The sequence below is a fragment of the Miniopterus natalensis genome, chromosome 8, assembly GCF_054644295.1.
Source record: "Miniopterus natalensis isolate mMinNat1 chromosome 8, mMinNat1.hap1, whole genome shotgun sequence".
Lineage (NCBI taxonomy): Eukaryota > Metazoa > Chordata > Mammalia > Chiroptera > Miniopteridae > Miniopterus > Miniopterus natalensis.
Window position 1 is genome coordinate 58229158 of NC_142088.1, and position 24376 is coordinate 58253533.

The 24376-nt window shown below is 33.1% G+C and overlaps 1 protein-coding gene across 2 annotated transcripts in view; it reads left to right on the top strand.

Annotated features, from left to right (window-relative positions):
• Positions 1 to 24376, top strand: part of ORC4 (origin recognition complex subunit 4) — a 68202-nt gene that overhangs the window by 26355 nt on the left and 17471 nt on the right. For both annotated transcript variants that reach the window (XM_016205521.2, XM_087819867.1), the window contains exons 2-6: positions 10267 to 10340; positions 13154 to 13230; positions 13796 to 13886; positions 20939 to 21014; positions 21472 to 21557. In XM_016205521.2, the coding sequence (XP_016061007.1) occupies positions 10284 to 10340; positions 13154 to 13230; positions 13796 to 13886; positions 20939 to 21014; positions 21472 to 21557 (387 nt within the window). In that variant the 5' untranslated portion in view covers positions 10267 to 10283. The remainder of the gene's footprint in view (positions 1 to 10266; positions 10341 to 13153; positions 13231 to 13795; positions 13887 to 20938; positions 21015 to 21471; positions 21558 to 24376) is intronic.

Genomic DNA, 24376 nt, shown 5'->3' on the forward strand with positions numbered 1-24376 from the left:
AAAGATAACAAAAAAAGAAAGGAAAAAATGTCATATATTTTGTATGCCATCATATTAATTTCTTGCACCAAACTAAAATGTTAATTTTGAAATCTATCACCATATAACTTAATAAAGTTAATACTAATAAAATTAATATAACTTAATTCTTAATAAAGAATTTATATGACAGCAATATTCAAAATTAGGTTTATTTTTGTCATAATATAGATGTATGCTGTTGCTAGTCAGTAAGCTGAGAGCTAAATTTGGTCAGTAGATCAGATTTCAAAAAAATAGTCTGATTTGAGGGACTCTCCCAGGAGTCTGCACACACTTGTTTTCCTTCCATAGTTTAGTGTTCTGTTACTCTGAATGACAGTATTACAGCCAGCCTAAGATGAAGACATTAAGCTGGCTCTGCATACTGAGTATATTTTTGTTTTATCATTCGTAGGTTGGGAAAACACTTGACATGTGGCTGGATATTGAGCTTTTCTGTAGGAATAAGTTATTAGTGTCACTCTTTTCTATTTATGTTTTTAAAAGTTAGGAATTTTCCCTAAATAATCATTTTTACTGTTGGCCAAACAGAGTTAATCTAAAATATACTGTTTTGAGACTGTGAGGTAAGATAAAGGCTATTAGCGAGGGTTTGGAGCTGAAGAAGGCAACATGAAAAAGAAGAGATATAACTCCTTATGAAATCTCAAGAGCAGTAAAGGACGTGCTTCGTAATTCTCAGGAATTTATCAACATGTAGTTTTGGAAAGCATAGGGATGGGTTATTATGATAAATAAGCCACCTCAGTTGATATGTGGAAACTGCAAATAGACTTACTATTGAGTCTTGAATTTACTCTCAGGCATCCTACTTTGGTTAATGTGTTTTTAAAACTAAAATTCCACATATAGTTATGATACGTAGTAGTCAATGAATTTATTTCAGTATTTCACTTTAACATTCTTTCGATTATGAAGGTGTAAATTCTAGGGATCTTAGTGTTCTGGGAAATGAAGGTAGTCTCTTCTGAGCAGATGACATGTTTTTATAATTCCTTTCATTTTGTCCCTTGTCAATGCAGGGATAAATTTTATATGTTCATATCTTTCTGATTTATAATATAGAAGTGTCCTGGAATTGGTGTAATGAGAATCTTCTCCACCTTATATATGTACCCACCTTTATGTATGTGTCAGAACTGAGTAGAATGGTGTAAGACAGTAGAAAAGTCAGAGCTACATTGCCACCCACTTATTTGAGCCAATGATGTAGATCTAGGTTCCTAGATCTGGTGGTATTGGAGAGTCAATAAGGGAACATTTAGATTCCCAGATCTATGACGAATCCGGAAATCATGTTTTGAAAGAGGTTTTCTCTGGTCATCATGATGATAATTTGGTAAACTAATGTAGCGTAAAGCAAATATTTAATTGATTCTTTGTGTATGTTTCTAATTACATTTTAATGTTACCCTTTGTCCAGAATGTCAAAAGAAAACAATAGCACATTTCCCTTTGCCATTTAAAAATGCAAAGTGTAATAATTTGTGAGTTTGTACTCTTGTTTTATGAAGAAGAATGCTTTCATTGGATATACCTCATTAAAGGTAACTTTCTAGGTGCACTGAGATATAGGGAATTAAAAATAGTGGAATCCCATCATAGATGAATTGACTATAAATTAACTGCCCTACAATTTGACTATATACTACATGGGCCTTAAGAGTGTTCCAGTGTAATTAGAGATGGGAAGAATTATTAGAATTCAAAGAAATTTAAAGTTGCCTATAGCTTTGGCTTTTTCTCTATTGACAGCTTCTAGATGAAAATAAAATATTTGGGTAGCATAGCTAGGAAGCCTTTAAGTTTAGTGCTTTGGCTCTGGACATTTAAGAAAATCTAGAAGGAAGACCATTAATGAAAAACAAACCTATTGTTTGTATATGTGTGTGTGAATATTCAGTGAATGGTGTACTTTACTTGGCTGTTGTATGAATGAATATACTAGCTTGGATAGTTGTATGTGTGCATATTTATTTATACACAGGTAAAATTCCATTGTTTATTTTTAGTTCTCTGGTTAAGAGTTTTTAATGTCTTCAGATTTAAAGTTTAAAAAATTAAATAAACTAGTCACTACCATATTTGTATTCTGAAATGTGGTCTGGTAGTAATATATAAAGGTCATTTAATTCAGTCTACTTTAACTCTCACACAAGCACAAAAAATAAATAAAGGCAGGTAATTTAGTTGGTTAAATATGTATTAACCAAGACCAGCACGTAGAAACAATAAATGGTATGTTTTTTGTTTTATTTTTTTCCTTCTTTACTGCTCTTAACAGAATACCTGTGGTCGTTTGCCTGAATTTTCAGTGTAGTCATCTCATTCTGAGTAGTGTTTGAAGCACCTAGCCTTTGGCAAAGAAAATATCTTCCTTATGTGGATCTTAGCAGTAATTATCTCCATTCTTGTTTTCACTACAGTTTTAATGGTCTCATACGTGACACTGTTCAAGAGAGCAATGTCCAGAGGAAGTGGACAAACTTCAGGTTTTATAAAAAAAATCCCATTGGCATTTATCAAACACTCTACAGGCATGCTCTGTGTAATCCAGTTTTATTCCAACTCCAAGTTTATCAGAATAACAACTTGTAGTGCTTTAAAAAAAAAAAATAGAGGGGTTTCTATCCTTAAAAGATTCAGGTATGTTGCCCTGGGAAATTTTTTTTTTTTTTGAACATTTATACATTTTGCTCATGTCTTCCTAAATACTATTTGTAGTATTGCCCGCCTAGTTGACATCACAGTAACTGACATAGCCTGTCCAACAGTGATTAGTGCTTAACCAATTCCTCATTGGTCTTGTAATTGAGACTGTGAAACTGATCTTCAGTTAGCTTCATTAATTAGTTGGCTTCATCAGAGCAAGTGTCTGACCTCATCTTCTGAATCAAGCACATCTTTTTGGTCTTTTTATATTAGGACCCTTTCATGTTGTTTGATACAAGTCTTATATTGGTACTAGGTTGGTAACCTTTAAGTTGTGTTTTTTTTAACGCACTAATTTTTACTTTTGTTTAATTTTTTACTCTAAGCACTTTAATTCTTCCCAGGAAATATTGATGAATCAAAAACTATTATAAAAACATTGTTTTCTGTGTTGTTAAAACATACATATCAAACCAATTTAAAAATTCATTGCAGGAAAGAAAGGTTTGTTTTTATTTTTATTTTTTTAATTAAAGGATGGCATATAAATATAAAACATTCACTCAGGTATTCATTTTTGTCTTTGCCCTCTTTTGTTTAAAGAGTTTGATGAATACCAAGCTCTCAAAAAAAAAAAAATTTCCCAAGTAGATTCAAGAGCTATATACTTTTTTGGAATATCCTCAGAAGGCTCCCTGAATTAGGATGATAGGACAAAAACTTTTGTTACTTTTCAGTAATGGAGAAAGAGAAGCTTTTCTGACATTTTGTTTCTTGTGGCTTATGATCTGTGATCTCTTTTTCTGTCTAATTGGAATCCTTCTAGGGCTTCAAAGCTTCTTTGCTCATTTACCACAACAAAAGTCCCTTGTCCCTATGTTTTTCTTATGCCATATTCTCATGTTTTCCCAATGTGATCCTTAGATACTTTTTAACTTGGTGAAGCTTAGCTTGGTTTGAAGAGATGTGGTCTATACTCATGGATTTTTTATCTTCTGTGTCCTCTTACCAGTTTTATCAGCTTTGGTGTGGAATGCACAAAAATTAAGTCAGTTTTCTCAGTGGCTCAAAAAATATGGTCCTTTGATTGGCAGCAGGAGCATCACCTGGGAACTTATCAGAATTGTAAATTCTTAAGCTCTACTCCAGACCTGTTAAATCAGAAACTCTCGGGATAGGTCCAGCAATTATAATCACTTCCAAGTGTTGAATGGCTTCTTGGCATTAGTGGTTTGGGGTCTTTGAGGCCCATGTAATTCTGTACAGATTTGATCTAACCATAATATCTTTTTATTGCTAGTATTTAAAAACTGTTTTACTAGAATTTAAAATCTGTATTCTTTTATATTGAGGAAAACTCAGCAAATGTATACCATTGAAATCCACCCTCATAGCTTTGCGGGGAAGAGGCGTACCTTAGTTCAAGTTGCACTTGATACTGTATTGCACAAAGAAGTACTTACCGCCAAAGAAATTGTTTTGAACAAGAGTCTGATTTTGTGCTTCCCTGCTCCTGCTAACCCCCTCCTCTCGGTTTTTCTCTACAATGTAATATGATAATTTATAAACAGTAGTCTGTATCACTGTGCTTGGCATTTGACAGCATGGTATATCAGGAAAACCATTTAATCCCCACAATAACTCTGTGAATTGCATAATACTTTTGTCTCAGATTTTACAGAGGAACAAACGGGGGTTTAGGAAAGTTAATTTTTCAAAGGTCATACCATAGAACCAAGAACTCAAACCTAGGCCCAGCTGAGGATAGTCTTTAGGACACTTGATATTACCATCAGTCTTAACTTTTATAGTTCTGCTTCTTGGCTTGTCTGATTTGTATTTATTTTAAATTTGATATACAAGTGGACTTTTTCTGGCTATCTCCTTGCTTACAGTTCTGATTTGAATAATATTCTCAAATATTTGTTTTTCATCACTTGTGACTTTCTGAGAAAAAATTAAGATTTCTAGAAAAATTCTGGTGTCTTCATCTTTAATTCCTTTGCCTTTTCTTTTTCTGGTTCAATTTTTAAAATGTACAAAACCTGTAAACCCTGTTTTTTCATACATTTGGTTAAAATCTGTGTTGCCAGATTTTTCAGACACTCTAAAACTGGCATCTGTAATTGCAGCTTTGAAACGAGTAGGGAGAGTAATCCAAATCACTGCAAAATTATAAGCCAAGAAATGGAGAATTATTGAAGTATTTGTGTATAAATTAGTAAAAGTATAGATTTCTCTAGTAATTTTAATCTTCATTAGAAATATTTTCTTTACTCTAAGTTTTAATTAAAGGTAGTATAAATAAAATATAAAATATGCTAGCTTAATTCAAGAAAAGAGAGTATATTCATTAATCCTTTTTATTTTATTTATTTATTTATTTATTTTTTTATTGTTCAAAATATTACAGATGGCCCTTTTTCTCACCATTGACCCCTTCCACCCTGCCCCACTCCCCTCCCCAGTCCCTCACCACACTGTTGTCTGTGTCCTTGGGTTACGCATATATGCATATAAATTCTTTGGTTAATCTTTCCCCCTCAACACCCCTCCTCCCCCCTCCTTTCCTCTGAGAATCGTCATTAATCCTTTTTAAATGTTACTAGTGAGCTATCAATCTGGGATTATAAAAAGAAAGAAATAATCTTGAATCACCAGACATGTAGCTATATAAGGTTTGCAACTTGATTTAAAATTCATAAAAAAATTTTGTGTACTTTATCTTTTGTTAATCTTGTGACTTCTCAAATAAATTTCTTAAACAAATTAACTGTATTTTAACCATTTTGAAATTCTGTTGCTGAGACACTACCAAGATAATATACTGCATATATTTTACTTGAATTACAAAATAAATTACTCTTTATATTTCTGTAACTTATCGTTCTTTTATACTTGGTAGTGTTTTTTTGAGGGTGATGGCATGTAACTTTGAAAATTTAAAATTTACTAAGCAGTTGATTTAACCTAACCTGCCTCTTTTTTGGCAGCTAGTTTACCTCTGGACACCCTCCACTGCCTAGCATTTATTCATTTATCAAATATTCTTTTGAAAACCAACTGTCTGCCAACATTTACTAATTGATTCGGATACAATGATAGCATAATTTCTGAGCCCTTGTTTCAAGGAGCCTTGGTCTAGTGGAGCAAACAGATAGGTAAACACAGAGTTAGTTGCATTACCCTGTACTAATTAAGTTGTGTGAAAGAAAGAGGAAGATCGTATATATTATGAAATCACTTTAGGGACCCTTAACACTCAGACTTTTTTCAGAATACGAGTGTACAGGGATGTCACAGAAAGTATTCCCAAGGAAATAAAGTCTCAGTTTAACATCTGAGGTTGGAGTGAAGAAGGGTAGAGAGATTAAGGCACGGTATTAAGAGAAGGAGCTAGTGCATTAATCTGGGAAACTAATCATTCCTTTTAAATGATGTTAGGGAATTTGGAATTTAGAATTTGAGGGGTCAGGAAAAGGTTTTTACGTGAAAGTGGTATCACAAATGGTGTAAGACTTGGAGACCAATAAAGAAGCTGTAAATTTCTGGTCAAGAAATAATGGTGATCTAAAAAATGGGATAGAGGCAGCTAGTGAAAGAAGTAGATTGAGTTGAAATTTTTGAGGCAATAGGATAGACTGATTGTTACTTGAAATGCTGAGATTATTAGGTTTAATCAACCTAGCAAAACAATTTAGAGAGAAGAATCTACTGGAAACTGATAATACAGCAAGTATAGAAGCTAGAGCAGCAATATCAGGGTGAATCATTCCTTGGTATTACCCATTTCACTGTTCTTGCAATAGTATAAATAAGTAATAGTAAATTCTACCAAATTTTTTACAACTATATAATTGTAGTCACTTAGGTTTGTATTTGATACCAACATGAGAAATCACTAAGTCATACATAGACATTCAGCTCCTCTTACACTTTATATCTAGTCCTACTGTTTTAGAATAGTAAGTAAAATCATAGTATAGAAAGCACAATAGGAAGTAAAAGGAGTCCCAGGATCCACTGATATAATTTGAGGAAGAATTCAACCAAACTTGCTCCAATAATCTATTTGCAGATAATAAAGATTTGGTTCACTAATCATTGTTTTGGTCATTAAGCCATTTTAAAAAACCATAAAATTAGAATGGTCTTCTTCTTAAACTTTTTATTTTGAAATCATTGTAGACTCACAGAAGTAAATGGAGTCTAGTAAACCCTTCATCCAGCTTCCCTTAAGGGTGACATATAACTGTAGTGCAATATTTAAAGCAGGAGGTTTACATCAGTATACCCGTTAACTAAAGACCTTATTCAACTTTTAGCATTTTTTACTTACACTCATTTTTGTGTCGGTGTCTCTGAGATATGATCCTATGAATAGATGTGTATGACTACTACCACAATAAAGATACAGAATTATCCCATCATTACAAAGAAAATCTATTATACAGCCCCTTTAGGGTCATACCCACCCATCCACCCTGTCCCTGTCTCCTAGCTACCATGATTCTGTTCTTCATTTCTGAATGTTTTATTGTATTAAGAATGTGATTTAAAAGGAATCACAGAAAATGTAAGTTTTTGAGATTGGCCTTTTTTTCCCTTGAGATCCATCCAAATTATTGCATTTATCAATAGTTACTGCATTTTTTTTGCTCATATTACCCTGTACGTATGGATGTTTCATAGTTTCTTTAACCGCACTGGCTTGTTGAAGGATATCTGTATTGCTTACAGCTTTTTTGGCTATTACAAGATAACTTGTTATAAACATTAGTATTACAGACTTGTTTGAAGATAAGTTTTCTTTTGTAGGATAAATACCTTAGAGTACAGTTGCTGTGTTGCATGGTGAGTGTATGTTTAGCTTTTTAAGAAACTGCCAGAAAGAAACTTTGCAGGGTAGCTGTACCATTTTACTGTCTCACCAGTAGTTATTTGAGAAATCCAGTTTCTCTTTATTCTCACCAACATTTAGTCGTCTCTCTCTCTCTCATATTTTATTTTAATTTTGGCTGTTCTAATAGGTATGTATTAATATCTCATTTGGTTTTAATTTGCATTTTCTTACTGGCTAATGATGTTGAACATCTTTTCATATGTTTATTTGCCATCCATTTACCCTCTTTGGTGAAATATTTATTTATGTCTTGTTCATTTTTCTAATTAAATTGTTTATTTAGTTTTGAAGATCTTTTGTATGTAAGTGCTTTGTTAAATATGTGACTTGGAAATATTTTTCTCTCAATCTGAAGCTTGTCTTTTCATTTGTAAAGTTAGAATTGGCTTTTAAATTATTCTTTGTTATAGAGTGGAGATTTGACTATTACTTGCAGAGGCAAGATATATTAAAATCTTTTGACTAAGACTTAATTTACAGTCAAAATTTATGTAGGTTAGACACTAAAAGAGTGCATATGTTTCTTTCATGGATGATCCCCAAATGAAGAAAAATGTACACTTTTAATAATGTCTTACCTGACATATTTGTTGCAAGGAGGCAGATTAAACATCTATCCTGCAACCACAGGCATTTTACTTAGCTTTTCTGAGCAATGTATTCTTAATCCATAAAATGAGGGGAAATGTTTTTTAATTCCAATAATTCTGTGAAATAGCTAATATAGCTCTTAAAAAATAAGGTATATTGCAAAAGTTTTCTCCCACTTTTTAAATAGTTCTTATTGTTTAGGGGACAGTTGTTCCAGGATTTGAACCCAGTCTTCTGTAATTTCAGATGTCAACTTGTAGACCCTTTTCAAAGTCAAGAGTATCTTAAACCAGAGTGAGGATATTATTTCATGTTGCTAAAAGGGTTTCTCCCCACACACAACACTCATTTAAGGAAAAAATAAAGTAAGTAGAATAAAAAAATAATTAATGTAAAGATTCTCAAGCAGAGTGCCTTGTGTAGACATAAAAAGACTGCTGGAAGGTGTCTTAGGGCAACTGAGGAAACCATTTTTCTCCTAGAAAGTAGATTCTTAAGGGACAAGACATCAGTAAAGTATTCCTTTCTTGAGTTTCTATTTGGAAACCTGGAGCCGGAAGCCCTCTGGGCTTTTAGTCCTTGGCTACATGGCTCATACTTAAGGGGGAGACAGATATGCTTGCTCTCTATCTGTCAAGTCCTTGCTCAGCTGCTGTCTTGTTAGCACTTAACAGCGTTCCAAGGCTTGGCGTCTAGTAGTCTGTAGTGAAATTAATAAATATGAATAGAAAATATGTTGTCACAATGGCTTATCTTCCTTCAAATTATTGAAATTTGTACCTTTTAAAACAATTGGCTAAGTAAGTAACATCTATAGCCCAGTATATAATTATATATGATAATTATTATTTTATTACATATAACTAAGTATAGCTTTGGGTTCAAATCCTGGCTATATGACTTAACTGCTGTTTGATTTGGATCAAGTTACTTAACTTTTTATGTCTTCTAATCTTAAAGGGGTATTGTAATAGTAGTTATTCCATATGGTTATTTTGAGGATTAAATCAGTTAATAAAATGCAAAGCACTTGTAACAACAATTCTTGTTACATAAGTAAACACTGCTTAAGCTATTATTACTTGACTAGTAAAGTACTCCTATAGAAAATCAGTGCTAAGAAAGATAGATCTTTCAGCTGAAGGTGTTTATCAATGAGTATGTTTCCCTCAAGGAGAATTTTAAGTTATTTTTCATTAGTATGTATATTTTTCATTTCAGTTATCATTGCCAACTTTATTTGGGGCATTATGTTAAAATGCTTGAATTTTTAAATATTTTCAATTTGGGGACTCTGGCAATTAAATAGACAATTTTGTTTAATATAGTTTGATTATGGATAAAGAGAGAGAGTGTCACTTATGGATATTTACAGAAGAGGCATTTTATTTACCTACTCTAATTACTATGATTGATCAAGACAGCAAAGGCTTTAGGAAGGGATGATTCTGTAGTGTGGATGTGGGGAGAAACATTCTATATTAAGGAAACACTTAGTTTTTATTTTTATTTGTTTTTAAAAGATAAAGAAAGGAAGGTGAGTAGCAGATTGAAGGGAAATGTAGGTAGGAGTAGTGGTCTGTAAGAGCCACATTTAAAGTGTGTGTTTTTCATTGAATTTATTGGGTGACATTGGTTAATAAAATTACATAGGTTTCAGGTATACAATTCTACAATATATCACATGTATACTATTGTATAGTGTGTTTACCACCCCAAGTCAAGTCTCCTTCCATCACCAGAAAAATTTTTTTAAATAAAGTGTGGTATGGGAGTGTCAAATAAGCCTACACTTAGACAAAGAGCCACTGAAATTTCCCCCCCAATTTTATTGAGATAATTGACATACGTCCACTGTGTAAATTTAAGGCATATAGCATGATGGTTTGATTTACATAAATTGTGAAATGATTACCACAATAGGTTCAGCTGAGAATTTAAAGTTTGAGAAATGTGAACATTTTTCATGTTTTAAATGTGTGTTCAATTTGATTCTATGAAGGTAAATTCTTAAATACTTTTCTTTAAGCCAGTAGTCTTTATTATATTTATGCTTAAAATTTTTATTTTTATTTTAGGATTTCAGTTTGTTGAAATGAACAGTCGTAAATCAAAGGGTAACAATTTAATACATACTGAGTACCTTTCACAGGTTAGTATATATTTTCATTAATCTCACACTCTGTTACCATGCAAAGGTCCTCAGAGAACTAGTCATCTTCTTAACTTGAATTCTCCCCTTGGCACTTAGGAGGGATCAGTTTTTCCATTCCGAGGGGCAGGATGTCTTATGCTTCTTAGTTTCATCCTTTTTAAGTCTTTGGATGGTTGGGATCCTCACTTGACATGCCTTCTTAAATGTGGTTCGGATTTCTATTTAGTTTAACATTATCTTCTGAGTTTTGTACTTCTTTGGTTAAATGTATTCTTGTGTTTTTTATTTCTTTTGAACCTGTTATAAATGAAATTATTTTATTTTTACTTGTTCATTGTTAATGTATCTAAATGCAATTGATTTTTATATATTAATCTTATAACCTGCAACCTTGCTGAACTCATTTATTAGTATGAATAGTTTATTAGTTTATTCCCTAGGATTTTCTATATATAAGATCATGTCATCTACAAATAGAAATAGCTTTACTCCTTCCTTTTCAGTCTGGATGCCTTTCCTTCCTTTTTCTTATCTAATTGCTCTGGCTAGAACCTTCAGTGCAATATTGAATAAAGGTGGCAAGAGCACACATTCATGTTTTGTTTTTGGTATTGGGGAAATGCATTCAGCCTTTAACCATGGAACATTATATTAGTTGTAGGTTTTCATAGATGCCCTTTATCACATCAAAGAAGTTCACTTATATTCCTAGAATGGTGTTTTTATCATGAACATTTAATATAGGTGCATACTGTATTTCAAGTGCTAAGTATGTATCAATACATATCTCTGTTAAGGAGTCTAGTAGAGAATGGGCATGGTATATCTACCCTGGCATTTCTATTTATCAGGCTCGGTCATCAGAACTACATTATTTTTAAATTAAACCAAATGGTATTGGCACCCCTTTATAACACCTTTTATTATTTTTGAAGGAAAATCTTTTAACTCTGTGCCAAAAAATTTTTAACATGTACAGTTTACATATCTTCATAAAGTGCACAAATTTATGTACAGCTTCATTAATTTCTTTTTTCTTATTTTTTTTAATCCTCACCTGAGGATATGTTTTTTATTGATTTTAGAGAGAGGAAAAGGAAAGAGAGAGAGAGAGAAACATTGGTATGAAAGAAACATTGATCAGGTGCCTCCCAAACATGCCCTGACCAGGGATCAAACCTGCAACCTGGGTATGTGTCCTTACTGGAAATTGAGCCTACCACCTTTCAGTGTATGGGACAGTGCTCCAACCAACTGAGCCACACTAGCCAGGGCCAGTTTCATTGATTTCTATACATATATACACCCTTAACCTCTACCTCAGATCACTTTGGGATTTTTGAGCCTCTGACTATTTACTGAAGCTTCACTTCACTTTATCCCTGTCTTATATTGTATACATAATTATTCCCTCTCTAATAGACTTCAGTGCAGAAAGAAAAGGACTGAGGTTTGTCTTTTGATTTCTAGTGGTCTTATCTAGGTAGATGACTGAACATTATGACTTGTTGAGTCTCCATATATGCTCATTTAAGTGCTTTACAGGTATCAGCTATTACCCATCCAATACCTATATTGTGTTAGAGACATCTGCCCTTATTTAATCTGAAAAACAGGCTTGTCAGAAAAGTGTTGGTGTCTTATTTTATAGATTTTTTTTAAAAATTAAGGTTTAGAAAAGGTCAACTTAAAAATGTTCTTCTGGCACCAATCCTCTTATTCTTTCCACTTCCTCTATAATGATAAGTGTGGGTTATTTTATCCCCAGTGAATAATTTGCTTTGCTTGTGCTCTAGTGCATATAAAGAGAACTCATTTATCTCTTTGGTACATGAGGATCAGCCCCATACTCTCAGTTTGGGAAAAGTAAATAATCTTGGAGGCTTCTTGTTTATGTTGATGGGGACAAATCTGATATAGCCTCCTAGGGTTTGTGTCCCAGGCATTAGCAGTAGATGCTGAAAAGAAATGTCTTTAATGGTCCACCTTTTTAAAGAATGTGCTAAATTTTCTGACACAATTTTTTACAACTAAGTCTTTGTCCTTCATTCTAGGATGATCTCAAAATTTAGCTCTTTACAAGATCTTTTTCTCCATTTAATCCAATGATTTTTTTATTTTATAGCCTAGATGAATGTGGTTTCTTCCATGTAATTGAGCATTTCCTTATATGCAGTTACTACTTTTATGCAAGTTGTTTCTTGAATGTGTTACTTCTCTCCAGTATATTTGTAGTGTTTTTTAAGGCATGGATCATGTTCTTGTAGTAATCTTGTGCTCTGTATCTAATAGGTCCTCAATAACTATATGGACTTTTAAACTTCTCTTATTTCTTTAGAATCCTGACCTTTATGGAAGGTGCAGATTGGTAGAGCTTGAGCTAAACCAGTTTAGATGTGTTGGCTTCTAGAGATTGACGTGTGGTGCCATGAGCATTACGAGATTAGATTACATTAGTAGATTTTCTCCTGTCTTCGTTCCTTGGCTGACATGTTATACAAAGTAAAGTATTCATTCATTCACATGCATTAAAATAACCCTTCAATTGCTGATGCAGCTAAAATAAGTAATTCTCTTGTTAAAACCTTCACAACTAACTTCTCATCTTTTCTCTGGGACTTAAGATGAAAAGAACTGATGATTTTATAACTCATGAAAATGGTGTCAGAGTTCTTGAAGAAAACTTATTTAGGGAGGGTTGAATTGACTCATTAATACCTAATTCTGACTGCTATAAATGTATATTCTCATTCATTTTTGATTGAATGTATAATGTTTTTATTTATGCTTATTCACTTTATTTTCATCAGGTACAAAGAATTTTACGTGAAAGATTTTGTCATCAGAGTTCACATAGTAACCTATTTGGAGTACAAGTACAATATAAGTAAGTTTAGCTATTCCCTTGTTTGTTATAAGTAGACTTACAGATGCACTTTAGGGTTTTCAGAAATTACCATACACAAATTTTATCTTAATGCTAATGAGCAAAATATTTTGCTTTGAGTATGGAAACATTGAATATCATGAAGCAAGAGAGATATAAATATTTCTATAATGAGAAAGCCTTTTAACTTTTAGCCTTGTGTTTTTTCTGTTATCTGGTATTATGGAGATAATTCTGTGCTTCTTGTATTAAATTTAGCTTTCAATACTTGGCAGCCAGCTGTGTAGTAAAAGGTCCTAAAAGCTGCCACAGTTGTCTCTTATCCCATACTATAATAAAGACCAAGGTATTTCAAACTTACTTGATTTCCTCTTGAGGTTTCCAGAGAATCAGTATTAGCCAACATTCTAGTTCTGTGTAGAACTATTTAGAGCATAAGCCAAGTGGCTAGAGGGAAAGAATAAAGGAGTGTTTGTTTCTATACATATTTATATTTAGCTTTTAAAAAATAATACCTAGAAATTATTTCATCTTATTAAATTTGAACCTATTTATGTCATTTCAGACACTTAATTGAGCTGCTAAAAAGAACTGCTATCCATGGAGAAAGTAATTCTGTTCTCATTATTGGACCCCGAGGATCAGGAAAGACCATGGTAAATCTGTTTATTTATGGTGTTTGATTTGGTAGGCTTGTGATGATTCCTATAGACAACATTGAAATGTGTTTCATTATTAGCATTTTGCTTTTTCCCTTAAATCATTGAAGACATGCAGAGCTTTATAAAGTTGGGGTGATATATTTGTGTTAAACATATCTTTTTTACCTTATTTTTCCCCACAGTGACAAATTTTAATTGATGTTTTTTTAATCATAGTCTTTTGTCCTTGAATTAGTGATTGCTAGTGGAAAAAGCAAACTAGCATTTATTGGACATGTACCTTGTGCCTTTTATCTATGTTCTGTCATTGATTCTTTACACTAACCAAGTAAGGTAGGTTTTGTCCCTGTTTATAGAAAGGTAACTATCACCCCATGCATTCTTTTTTTCTCTTACTATTTTATTGTTTATTGTTTAACCCTAACTCAAACAAATTTTTCATATGTCCTTTCACATCTTCTTGATTTGTCTTCTACTTTCCCTTGTCATCATATTTGCTTAGTTACCTCAAAAAGATACTCTTGCTTCTCTCCCCTCATTTTCTCTTTTCACATTCTTTATTCAGCATATGAGACAAATTATGTCCGTCACATTGAAAGTTAATTACTGTACTATTTAATTTTAGTAAAGTTAAATTGGGCTGTGTAAAATCTGTTTTCTGCTACATTCCATGCAATAAATTTAGATTTCACACTAACATACATTTTTATTCTATAGAAGTAAAATTATGTCTTATAATTATGTATTCAATAAATTATGTAAAACAGGAGTAAAGTTATGCTTTTATTATTATTTATTTATCTTCACCTGAGAATATTTTTTCCATTGCTTTTCAGGGAGAGTGGGGGGGCGGTGGGGAGAGGGAGAGAGAAACAGCGATGTAGGAGAGACATATTGATAGGCTGGAATCGAGCTTGCAACTGAGGTACATTCCCTTGGCTGGAATTGAACCTGCGACCCTTCAGCCAGTGGGCCAGTGCTCCAACCACTGAGCCAAACCAGCCAGGGCTGCTTTTATTTTTTTTAATAATATGTATTGACTCTACATTATGTAAGATGAGGAAATGAAAACTTTTAGGAGTTTACTGTTATCACCCATTTCCAGTATTGTTTGAAATATATAAATTGGGAATATAGATCTGTGCAAGGAAGTGCATTCTTCTTAGGTGCCTAGACGGGAGGTCAATTAGAATACTTGGTGACTGTCACTGATGACCAACCACCACAGCTAACTTGTTTTGAGTTTGTGTATGATTTTTCCCTATCTGGATGCTGCGGAGTTTATCTCAGCAATGTGAAAATTTCACAGATTATATCTAAATGTTGGTCATAAAAACTGATACTCTGCAAATCCTCTTAATGTGAATTTATATCTTTTCTTCTGTAAAAGATAATTCCTGACCCCCTCCACCCTGCCCAGTTTTCATTATTTTATTATATCTGGAAAACACGTCATCATACTAATGTTTGAAGAACATTTTTAGATAATACTTTAATTATTCAAGAAGCTTTGTGGTGATACTCTTGTGTCAGTACAGAAGAAAATGAGATATAGGAAATTAGCACATTAGGTCTATTCCATGGCAAACTGTATCTTGAAACAAAATGGCATTATAACAGGAAAGTTGAATCTCAGTGATTTGTAAGTCAAAATGTCAAGCCTAAAAGTACAACTTGAGCAGCTGACTGAATTTATTCTGAACTTCTCCTTGGAAGTTTGTCACTAAAGGCATGGAGAAAATTCAGAAAAAAAGAAATAGAACTAGTAAACACTTATAAAAATGTATAACTAAATACAAATTAAAACTGTACTCCATTTCATTAGAAAATGGGCTAAAATAGATAATTTTTTACCAGAAAATTAAGCAGATACTGCAGAGTTCCCAAATTACCCTCCCCTACCTCTCCACCTACCCCCCCACATAATTTCCCGTTATTAACATAGTGACTTAGCGTGGTACGTTGGTTACAGTCAATTCATAGTGATTTGTTATCATTAACTAAAGTCCATAGTTTATATTAAGGTTCCCTCTTTGTGTTGCAAACTTTACAGGTTTTAACAAATACGTAATGTCATATATCCACTCAGTGTCATACAAGATAACTTCATAGTTCTCAAAGATCCCCTGTGCGCTATCCGTTTACCCTCCTACCCCAGCTCCTACCATCCACTGATTTTTTACTGCCTCCGTACTTTTGCCTATTTCAGAATGTCGTGTAGTTGGAATCATACAGTGTAGAACCTTTCCATACTGGCTTCTGCCACTTAGCAACAAGCGTGTAAGCTTCCTCCAGGTTATTTCATGCCTTCACGGCTCATAGCTTTTCATTGCTGAATAGCATTCTGTTCTATGAATGTACCACTGTTTGTCCATTCACCTATTGAAGGACATCTTGGTTGGTTCTGATTTTTGGCAATTTGAATAAAGCTACTCTAAACACTTGTGTGCAAGATTTTATGCTGAAGTAAGTCTTCTACTTATTTGAGTAAATACTTAGAAGCACCAGTTGTGGCATCATATGATAATCCTATGTTTAGCTTTGTAAGAAGTTGCTAAACTGTCTTCCAAAGTGGTTATACCATTTTGCTTCCTACCATCATTGAATGAGAGTTTCTTTTGCTATGTGTCTTCACCAGGATTTGATATTGTCAGTTTTTAAAACTTTAGCCATTCTAGTAGATATGTAGTGGTATCTCATTGCTTTTCTTACTTGCAGGTCTCTAATGGTGTATGATATTGAGCATCTTTTTGTACGCTTATTTTTCATCTGTATATCTTTATGATAATTTTAAATTGGGTTGTTTCTTTTCTTACTGATATATTTTAAAAGTTATTTGTATATTTTGGATATATCAGATACGTGTTGCAAATGTTTTCTCCCAGTCTTTTGTTTGTCTTTAATCTTATTAGCAATGTTCTTGGAAGAAAAGTTTTTAATTAAAAGAAGTCCAACTTATCAACTATTTCTTTTATGGATTGTGATTTTGGTGTTGCATCTAAAACTTCATCACCAAAACTCAGGCTGTGTAGGTTTTCTCCTATGTTATTTTCTAGAAGTTTTATAGTTCTTTGCATTTGCATTTACATTTACATCTAGGGTTCATTTCAAATTAATGTTTGTGGAAAATGTAAAGTCAGTGTCTAGATTTATTTTTTGCTTATGAATATCCAATTCCGGCACCATTTATTGAAAAGACTATCTTTATTGAATTACTTTTGCTTTTTTATTAATGATCAGTTGACTGTATTTGTATGCGTCTCTTTCTGGGCTCTCTGTTCTGTTTTCATTATCTGTTTGCCTGTTTCCTGCACGGGCATCACACTATACTGTCTTGATTACTATAGCTTTATAGTAAGTCTTGAAGTTCCATAGTGTCAATCTTTCAACTTTTTGCTTCTTCAGTGTTGTTTTTGGCTGTCCTGGGTACTTTGCATTTCTGTGTTAACTTCAGAATCAATTTATTTAATATTTTTAAAATTTACCTATATTGTTGAAAGTATTACATAGCCCCCCCCTTTCCCCCCATTGATCCCCTCCACCCTGCATCCACCCCTCTTGCCCTCCAGGCCTTCACCACACTGTTGTCTGTGACAATGAGTTATGAATAGAATCAATTCATTAATAACTACAAAATACTGGGAATTTTTGTGTTCAACTGTGGGATTTTGTGTTGAATCTGTAGATCATGTTGAGATGAATTGGTTTAACTATATTGAATGTTCACATTCGTAAACATGGTATATTTCTCCATTTATCCATTTATTTAGGCTTTTCATCAGAGTTTGTGGTTTTCTTCATATAGATCTTTTGTTAACAAGATTTATACCTAAGTCTTTAAACTTCTTAGTGTTAATGTTAATAGTATTAAGTTTTTAATTTCATATTCCAGGTGTTAATTGCTGATATATAGGGAAGCAAATCACTTCTGTGTATTACCTTATATCCTCCGACCTTGCCTTAATTGATTATCAGTTCCAGGAACTTGCCTATTTTTTGTGGTTTTCTACATACACAGTCATGTTAACTGCAAACAAAGTTTTGTTTATCCCTTCTCTATCTCCATATATACCTTTTATTTACTTTTCTTGTCTCATTACGTTAGTTATTCACAGGCTATGTCTTTAAGTATTGATCATAAAATTAACTGATATTACACAAACTTTATCAATTTAGGTCCTCACTAAAGAATAATTTTATTTTTGAGTATTTCTTCCCTTTCGTTTCTTTTTGTCCTTTCTTAGGATTAGAGTGTCCAGTTATTAAGCTTTTGTGGTATAATTTAATTTATTTTTGCTGCACTCTAATATTGATAGCTGAGGAGCATTGTTTAACTGTGTTACTTTTATAATTTGCTTTATGTGGGACTATCCTAAGATATAAAATAGGCTATTCTTAGACAAGAACTCATTAATGTAATTATGTAAATTCAAATTTAAAAATAAGATTATAGTATATTTAAGGCATTATTTTGGCCTGAAATACAAAAATTCAAAATCTACAGTTGATTAAGGGGCTGAGGGGTGAAGGGGACCTAATATATGGTGATGGAAGATGATTTGACTTTGGGTAGTGGGGGGAAAAATTCTACAGTTGATTGATAAAGATTAGAGATAGTGTGGTTTGTTGTATTTCAAACATTTTTAAAAATACATATATATGTATAGTTCCAAATGACAGATTGGACCCTGGAAAATACTCTCTTCTATATAGAAATTATTGTAGACAAAGAAATTTGCTAGGTGGTGAAACAGGATGTTTCTTCTAATTGATATTCTATTTGCATATTGCCGGATGTTGTGTTTATTAAAGTACTTGGGAACAGTAATAGTAGGGAAGAATAAAAATCCCTAGATGCTGCAAATCTAAGCAAGCTCTGCTAGTACATTTGTAAAATTAATTTTTGGCTACAAAAAATGTGGAAATGGGGTAGCTGAATTGGTTATGCTGGTTGCTGTAATATTAATAACCAGCCAAATTTTTTTAGTATATTATGTAGTTGAAAAATATTTGAAAGGATGACATTGTGTCCATGAAAAAAATTGACTGAAATTATACAATTGGTTACCTAGTTAATTATACAGTAAATTTTAGCAATATTCAGATTAGAACAAAAATTATTTGAAAACTTACTTGCTAATACATTTAAATTATTGTTTCAGACCACCTCCTCTATCCCCAATAAAAAAGCTGTGAATTGATCTAGGCAAATCAGAACAACTTGATTCTTAACGTAAATTCAGTGGAAAGAGTGCTCTGTAAACCTTTTATGACTCTCTTTATGCATATGTAAAATGAAGGAACAATTTTAAACCTTGTTTCATTCTGTAAAGAATTTGAAATGGTTTTGAGCAATTCATCAAACATAAAATAATTTAAATCATAATATCAGAGCAAGGGATATATAAATATTATATAAATAAAATATCAAGAGTTGGGGGCAAGAACATAGCAGATTACTAAGAAAATATGGCAAAGGCCATATCTTGAGAGCCAAAGTTTGTATCACCTGGGGAGAAACTCTTATAATAAAGGTCTGACTTGACCCAAAGGTAGAGAAGCACCAACTCATCTTCTGACAGTTCTTTAGAAAGAATTTCACATCTTAGCCAGACTTTTATATGTATATGACCTGGCTACCTATGTTCTGAGGTAGAATTCCATATGCTTTAAAAACTGCAGATAAACAAGGAATAGCTATTATGTTTGATATCCTATTGTGAAACCTAATAATTTTAAATGAGGATATTTGCTTCTCCCTATTGCACAAACATGTTATAGTGACAGAGGATAGACTACTGCAAAAACAAATAGTATTTTGTTTTTCAAAATAGTTTACCAGTTGTCCCAGTGACTTTGTTGAATACCATCCTAACTAATTTTTTTTTTGGTATATTTGCTCTGTTTTCCTGTACCATTTTTTTATTTTTATTTTTTGCTTGACACTCCATTCTTTTTTTTTTTCTCTCCCATCCCTCTCCCCAGTCCCTCTCCCCACCATTGTCCGTATCCTTGGGTTATGCATATACGCATATAAATTCTTTGGTCACTCTCTCCCCCTCCACCCACCCACCCCCCTCCATCCTTCTGACATTTGTCAGTCTGATCTATGCTTCCATGTCATTGAATCTGTTCTGTTCATCAGTTTATTAAGTCCTTTAGATTCCACATATAAACAAGATCATGTGATGTTTGTCTTTCTCTGACTGGCTTATTTCACCTAGCATAATTTTCTCCAGGTCCATCCATGCGGTCCCAAAGGGTACGAGATCCTTCTTCTTTACAGCTGCGTAGTATTCCATGGTGTATATGTCCCACAGCTTTTCCTGTACCATTTATTTTATGATAGTACTCTTCTATTTTAATATTAGAAGGAATAGTCCCTCATTATCTTCCTTTTAAAAAGCTTTTTTTCCCTTAATTTCATTTTCAAATTTTAAAAAAATGTGCAGTATTACTATGAAGAGATGTATATGATATTTTAATGAGTGGTAAGATGTCACAATTCAAAAAATATAATAAAGAATGTGAATATGGCATATAAGCCTGTAATTATAAAAATGTGAAACTTTATAATTGAACAGTTTAAGGTATATAACACTTTCTGCGTATATTATTAGTAATTTTTCTTTTTTCTTTTTAAAAAAAAAAATCTTTATTAATTTCAGAGAGAGGAAGGGAGAGAGAGAGATAGAAACGTCAATGATGAGAGAGTCATTGATCGGCTGCAGCTCGCAACCCGGGCATGTGCCCTGACCGGGAATCAAACCCTGATCTCCTGACTCCTAGGTCGACGCTCAACCGCTGATCCATGCCCAGCTGGGCATTAGTAGTAATTTTTCATTGCAAGCACTAAGTTTCTGTAATAAGGTCTTTTTCTCAGTATATCTAGCAACTAACGGGGAACCAAAGAACTTGCAGTTGTATTTGTTAATTTAAAATGGCAACCTGTTCATATTCTGTTTCCATTATTCACAGTTTAAAAATATGGGCTTATCATTTTTACCTATTATTAAATATTTTATAAACTTTTTAATATTATTTAGTTAATAAACCATGCTTTGAAAGAACTGATGGAAGTAGAAGACGTGAGGGAAAATGTATTACAAGTTCACCTAAATGGTAAGTCTGTCATTACTTTGCCATTGGGAATGATATAAATCATGTGAGCTTTTTATATTATGAAACTAAATTCACTTGTATGTTTTAAATTTGGATTCTTAATAATATTTTTAAAACTAGATTTATATTTAGCAACTCTTAATTTAGCATACCATAGACAATATTTTTATAAACTGAAACAGTAAATAAATAAAGGGAACACATAAAAACTTTTGGTTTTTGCTTTTCTTCCTTTTTTTTTTGAAATAACCCTAACCCCAAAGAAGATTATTCTTTGAATCTACCAGATGTCTTCATTGCTCAGTTGTAAAATGAAATATAAACTCACATTTTTTTACTTTTTTTTCCAGTTGAATTTAAAAAGCATTAGCAAATTTCCTTGACCGGGAAATAATCTGTACTGTGTCAAATACATATTTCATTTTAACTAAATACTTTTAAATGCGCTTTATTTCAGGACTGCTGCAGATCAATGATAAAATAGCTCTAAAGGAAATCACAAGGCAGTTAAATCTGGAAAATGTAGTTGGAGATAAAGTTTTTGTACGTATCATTTCTGTTCTTTTATTAACTGGGCATAAAGGAAGGTCTATATTATAGCTTTATATTTTTGGAAAGCTATAAAGGATTTAGAGATTCTAAATTGAAATATGTATGATTCTTGTCATAAAAATGTGTAATGTACTAGGATGCATCTATTTATCAAAACCAGGTTTATATAGATAGTTTGTTTATTTGTAAGATAAATATTCTGATTCTCTGTCTTTGACAATAGATTAGTGTTTTAAAAAATACTATACTCTAGCAGTCTATTTCTAGTCTCCTGAGACTTGGGTAGCATGGGAGTACTGGGAAAATTTGCTGAATTTGAAACTACAAAAAATGTGGATTTTAGTGTTGCCTTTCAACCTGGTGCCCATGACTAATGATTAATGAATACCCCTGTGATTCAGATTTCTCGTCTGTTAAATAGGCATCATCTTAAACTTACTTCACTGACTTATTCTGCAGACAAAATAAGCATTAAACATTTATGTTTTAAAATATACTCAGTGGTAATATACTATACAGATGTCAGTTATCTCATACTATTAAATTGTTTGCGGGTAGTTTTTATTGGGCGCTCTACTACCAGTCAACGTAAAACGTATAAATACGTTTCCCGCATACAATGTGTTAAAATGTTTTCAGAAACTTACCCATACCTCACTATTGTAATAGCTTGGAATCTAGGACAGTCAATAGCAGTAACTTAAAATAAACCGATTAGAAATGTTTTGAAACTTTTAAATCTTTTTACCTATCACTTGATTTATAGGGCTCAAGGGAAGAATGATTAAGTTAATTTTCAACTGCCCTAAGTTTCGTGATGAAATAACTTATCTTTATACGACTTACGCATTTGAAGTGGGTTATGTCCATTCCAAGTTCATTTTCTGGCCCCTGGTAATCATGCAGTACTGTCGCTCTGATCTCTAAACTTCGTGCTCTCCACTGCAGTGACACAGCCATTGTTGTGAAAGCCTCCTAGCATTTAGTACCTCATTCTTTTGTAATCATCTCTAAAAAGTTGAGCCAATCATGTGTTACTCTTTCACTGTCTGCAGGTCTCTGAAGTGCAAGTTCAGAATGTTCCTTCTATTAATGTTCTACCTTCTGTTAGAATTTAACGTTGAAAATAGTTGCCTGCTTGGTGAAGGAGAGTTACTATTATAGAGGCTCAGTTTGGCTTGTGGTTTCTAATTGATGTAGATTGTTGTTTCTAACTTTCGTAAATGGACCTATTCATACTGGATTCACATGAAATAATAAAAAGGCACAGTTGTTTATCATCCTAGTCATCACTATTGTTACCATAATTATGACATAGAAATATTATTAATTTGACTTCTACATTATATAAAATAGGCATCTGAAGCTCAGAGAGCATAAATAGCTTATCTAAAGTCATAAAATAACAAAGGCTGAACATTAAGAACCTGAATCACCTCAATCCAGAGCCTCTCTGTTTTGATACGCTTATAGCATATTTGTATATTCTTATACATATATACATACTTACATATATTTATATAAATATGTACTTATAATATGAACATATGTATTTATATAGGTATAGATTTAATATCAGGCGCAGTAGTCTTTTAAAAAATACCCAAAAGATAAGCAACCTTTGAGTAAATTTGACCACTTATTTCCCAAAAAATTGTCTATGAGCCTTTGTTTATTTTATGGTAAATACCTCTAGCCCTGCCTACCTTGGAAATAGTATTGACTTGACAGTATGCAGTCATCACAAAATATATGGAAGCTCTTGAAAACTTAGCTATTGTATTTATTTATTTATTTTAATCCTCACAGAGGACATAATCCATCGCTTTTCAGAGAGAGTGGAGGGGAGAGAGAAACATTGATGTGAGAGAGACACATTGATTGGCTGCCTCCTGCATGCACCCCGACCAAGCCCCAGGATTGAGCGTGCAACTGAATTATGTGCCCTTGGCCTGAATCGAACCCAGGACCCTTCAGTCCACGGGCCTATGCTCTAACCACTGAGCAAAACCGGCCAGGGCAAAACTTAGCTATTTTATATTCTCTTCATTAGGAAACAAATAAGTGGGTTCTTTTCTCCTTTATATATCCTCAAATTTAAAGTCAGCTGTTTCTTTAAATTAAAAAATCTGAAGTATAAATTAATGACTTTAATGAAAAAATATTTTAACAGAGCTTTTATCCACAAGCTGTAACATCTGGATAATGCATCTGCCACTCTATTAATTTTCATCTAGAATATTTAAGTTGTATCCAAAAATGTTTTGGCTGTGCTCCAAGTAAGCACAGCCAAATTTGATATGATACATACAAATTCTGTAATATGCTCTTGAATAAAGATGCACTAGTATAGTATCTAATATTTGAAGCAAATTTCTTCTCCCTTTTCCTTTTGGATCTCATTTAAATTCATGGTCCTTTTTTTAGTGGTAGAAATTAATTTGAGACTTGCAAGAGCCTGATGTGTTTGAAGATACAAAGTGCAGTGGACTTCTAGTTCTCTGACCATATTTATAATATAGCAGCTCTCAAAAACTACCTTTAGCCCCAGTAGGGTGGCTCAGTTGGTTGGAGCATTATTCCATACGCCAAAAAGGTTGCAGGTCCAATTCCTGGTCAGGGTGTGTACAGGAGGCAACCCACTGATGTTTCTCTCCTCCCTCTCCCCTCTCCCCTCTCCCCTCTCCCCTCTCCCCTCTCCCCTCTCCCCTCTCCCCTCTCCCCTCTCCCCTCTCCCCTCCTCTCCGCCTCCGCCTCCCCCTCGGCCTCTCCCTCTCCCCCCCTCCCCCCTTCCTCTCTCCCTCTCTCCC